This window comes from Prunus dulcis, chromosome 3 (assembly GCF_902201215.1).
Source record: "Prunus dulcis chromosome 3, ALMONDv2, whole genome shotgun sequence".
NCBI classification, from domain to species: domain Eukaryota; kingdom Viridiplantae; phylum Streptophyta; class Magnoliopsida; order Rosales; family Rosaceae; genus Prunus; species Prunus dulcis.
The window spans coordinates 10,723,122-10,727,320 of record NC_047652.1 but is presented as its reverse complement, the minus strand read 5'-3'; the positions used below and the strand labels follow the sequence as shown (position 1 = coordinate 10,727,320).

The 4,199-nt window shown below is 36.4% G+C and overlaps 1 protein-coding gene across 1 annotated transcript; it reads left to right on the top strand.

Moving 5' to 3' along the window:
• The first annotated feature begins 880 nt into the window (after positions 1-880).
• LOC117621729 (zinc finger protein MAGPIE-like) lies at positions 881-2,723 on the top strand. Its single transcript, XM_034352280.1, has 3 exons — positions 881-1,004; positions 1,104-1,500; positions 1,819-2,723. Exons 1-3 carry the CDS (start codon positions 881-883, stop codon positions 2,687-2,689), a joined length of 1,392 nt encoding a protein of 463 aa, XP_034208171.1. The 3' UTR covers positions 2,690-2,723.
• The last annotated feature ends 1,476 nt before the right edge of the window (positions 2,724-4,199 follow it).

Genomic DNA, 4,199 nt, shown 5'->3' with positions numbered 1-4,199 from the left:
GAAAGGTGATCAGGAAATTAATTAAACCAAAGCTTTTCATAATTTCGAATGTAAAGTTGTCTGAAAACTGTTCATTTGAGAGTTTGAAAAGATAAAATAAAGCATAGCAAATGATAGTAACTAATAGGATTTGTGTAGTTTATAACATTATCTTGGTGCTGCCGCCCAAATTCATTCTCATCAGTTCAACGGTAAGTATCCTACCATGGTGGTAAACGTAAAACCAAAGAAATATTACAATCTACAATAATATACAATTGCTTTTGAACACATATGTATATATAGATAATATATATGTCAGCTAGCTGGCTAGGTTTCCTTCAAATATTTGAGTGGAGCTCTCTCAAAGAAATATTAAATTAAAGAAATTAGTGTCACATACATAAATAAAATAAAATAATAAATAAAGACAGTGGATTATAAATATTGAAAAACTAAAGGCAAACAAATTATGGGATAGTCATTCGAAATGGGAAAGGGCATGTAGACTAAGCTTTTTCCCGGCCTCATCATATGTGTCATCATGCACCTTTGCTCTTCAACTTTCTCTCTCCTGCCTTCCTGCCCCTCCTCCCAACTTTAACTTTTTACCGCCTCTCAAAATATATATTATTCCATTCCTCCTAAAAAGTAGATAATTAAAATGACTGCAACTTAAGAGAGAGAGAGAGAGAGAGAGAGATCATATATATCTTGTATATATTATAGCTTTTGTTGTTAGGGTTGAAACCGCATATAATAACACCATTACTCTTGGGTTTTCTTCCAAATCACAAGTCTCTAACTAATGCTATTCTTAGTGAGAGCTTGTCTTTTTCTTGTCAAGGTGTCTTATAGATTGAGTCAAAACTGAGAAGAGAAAGCCTTGAATGTTTGAAACATGGCTTTAAATGAAGAATCAATTCCACCAATGAATGGGCTTGTTCAAGACCCAGCTGCTGGATCCATTAGCCCTCCTCCTCCTCCTCCTGCGAAAAAGAAGAGAAACCTCCCAGGAAACCCAGGCAAGCTTCTTTCATTTCCTAGTCAATTCATTTTTAATTATTTTCTGTTTTTTCCATGTATATGTACATACATATGCTTATATACATACGGATGTACAGATCCTGAAGCTGAAGTAATAGCCTTGTCTCCGAAGACTCTGATGGCCACCAACAGATTCTTGTGCGAAATATGTGGCAAGGGCTTCCAAAGAGATCAAAACCTGCAGCTCCATCGTCGCGGCCACAACCTTCCATGGAAGCTGAAGCAGAGAACAAACAAAGAACCGAGGAAGCGCGTGTATGTGTGCCCTGAAAAGACTTGCGTCCACCACCACCCATCCCGGGCTCTCGGAGATCTGACGGGCATCAAGAAACACTTCTGCCGGAAACATGGGGAGAAGAAGTGGAAGTGTGACAAGTGCTCCAAGAGATATGCCGTGCAGTCAGACTGGAAGGCTCACTCAAAGACCTGCGGCACTCGGGAGTACAAATGTGACTGTGGGACTCTATTTTCACGGTATATACACTCCTATTTTAATTCATTCATTTCCTAGATTAATTTTAATTTTATAGATATTGGTTTCAATTATATATGCGTTAATATATGTGTTTATATATATATATATATACAAAAAAATTTATTATTATTTGTTTTTACAAAATTAACTCAAATGCATTTTCAATCAGTGGTCATTTTTTAATTTTTTTTAATTTACATTTTGTGAAGTGCTATTTTCCATGTTTTTAAGAGCCTCTAATAATTAGTTTCTATTTTCCAATTTAGTTGATGTGGGTTCAGTTTTGTGTAATATATAATTTTGTGGTTGACATGCAGGCGTGATAGCTTTATCACTCACCGGGCCTTTTGCGATGCGTTGGCTGAAGAAACGGCTAGAGTAAACGCAGCATCCAATATGAACAACATTCCGATGGGTGGCAATATCAATTATCAGTACATGGGATACTCAATCGGAGCAGTAGCAGGGCCGAATAATAACATCACGGCACAGCAATATTTTTCTTCCATTTTCAAGCCAATGATCTCAACCCCTAACAATATTGATGATGAGGCATCCCGCGGGCTGTCTATATGGATGATGGGCGGCAATAACAATTACAATAATAATAAGAATCATGATCATCATCGTCATTGTCCTCAACCGTCGGATTATGATCAGATAAATAATTGGGTTGTTGGAAATAAGCAGCTGATTTCATCACCATCACCTTATTCAATCTCAAACAGCAATGCTCCTCATCATCAAGAAAGCATTACTTGTACTAGCACTACTAGTAGTAGTTGTTCTGGTTCATCGCTTGCTTTAATTAGCAATAATATAATAAGTGATGTTCCTTCCTTTTACAGCAGTAAAATGTCAGCCACGGCTTTGCTGCAGAAAGCCGCTCAAATTGGGTCAACAACTTCGAGTGAGGCGCCATTGCTGGGGAGTTTTGGGATGAATAATATCAGCAAAGTTTGTGGGCTCTACGGAGTTACTAGTCCAGATGATCATGGTCATGATCATCATGCCAAGCGCCGCAGCATACAGAATTGCAGTGCGGCTACTACTACTACTACTAATGATCATCATCATCAACAAGAAACTATTGCTGCAGGAGGAGGAGGTGGTCAAACTAGGGATTTCCTTGGTGTGCACGCCATTTGCCACTCATCATCACCATCAATAAACGGGTATTGGAGTTGACGATTTTTTTGTTTGTTTTTTCTCATCAGACTATATGGACAAGAAAATGTTTAAGTAGAGCTAATATTGTAATAAAGAGAAATGAGATGAAGTACTACTTGAGAGAGAGAGAGAGAGAGAGAGATGTAAGAAAGGAAGGGTCATTCTCATCTAAAGAGATGTTTATCATGTCACACAACGAAAACTAAAACAAACACGAAACCAAAAGAAAGTTGAAGCCACAAGGACTTCTACACACACTCCACACCAAAGGGGTTTTGATTTGATTTTGTAAATCAAAGCAAGGAAAAGAAAAGAAAAGAAAAGAAAAGAAAATTTAAATTAGACTTTGAGAAGAATTGGTTTTAAATTTGTCAAGAACAATTGCCAGGACTCCCTATCCACCTCCAAACAATCAATCAATTCATAAATACCAATGAATAATCAATTTCGAGCAAGCATATGATGACTACAATCACAACAAGATCATGGCATTTGACTCGAGTTGCATGATTCTCTCTTAAGTGTATATAAAGTGTATGACATTTACATCAATACTTGTATTCTTAATTGCAATCCAAGATGGTATTTACTCAAATTAACAATCAAGAATTCATCAAAGAGAATATGACTGTCACAAAAACCCTAAAACATGGCATTTGTTATTAGGAATTCAAGAATCGATTTCTCATAATTAGTTCTTAACCCAATTATTCGTTGCAAACAAGAACACGGTCAATATGAAAATTGACCTATGTTCTACAACAATTTAATTCCAATACATGTTTCAAAGTTAGCTACTTTTAAAGAAACAAAATATCATAATTCACACGACAAAGAGAAACCGAAATCATCACGCTTGTAGAAACTGAAAATCCATTCGAACTTATTTATAGAATTGAAATCACGTTTAGGGCTTCAAGATTAAGCCCTAACTTATAAGAAATTAGTTACTCATGTTGTTGAATGAAATTGAAAACAAATACATAAGAACTGAAAATTAAAAGAAAAAGGAGAAGAAAGAACTCAACGGTAGCTTTCTCTTCTTGTGCAGTTGATGCAGCTTTCTCTTCTTGTGCAGTTGATGTCCTTAGGACGTGAATCTCATGTATTGGAGCCTTGGCTAGCCCTTTATATGACTTATATCAGAGTCCTAAACCCTAAAATTGATTGAAAATTCGTCCAAAAAGTCTTGGTGAACAAGAAATCAAAGTAGATAGAGAAATACAGCTCATCCCTCTTGCTACATGATTTAGGGATCTTCCACCTTCTAGAAAAATCTGTAACAATATGATTCAGACATGTATATGTCTTATCTTTCCAGCCATATATGGCACGTAGCTTGCAAAATTCGGGAAGGCTTCTGTTTCTTCACATTCAAGCAACATTTATGAAACTGTCATGTCTGCACGTGGGCTAACACTATGTGAAAATTGACTTTTACCTTTGGATAATATCCATTGCTAAAGGTACCTAAGAACCGAAGTATTGGGAGCTGATGCATATGATATAGTCAATCGCTTCGGCTATT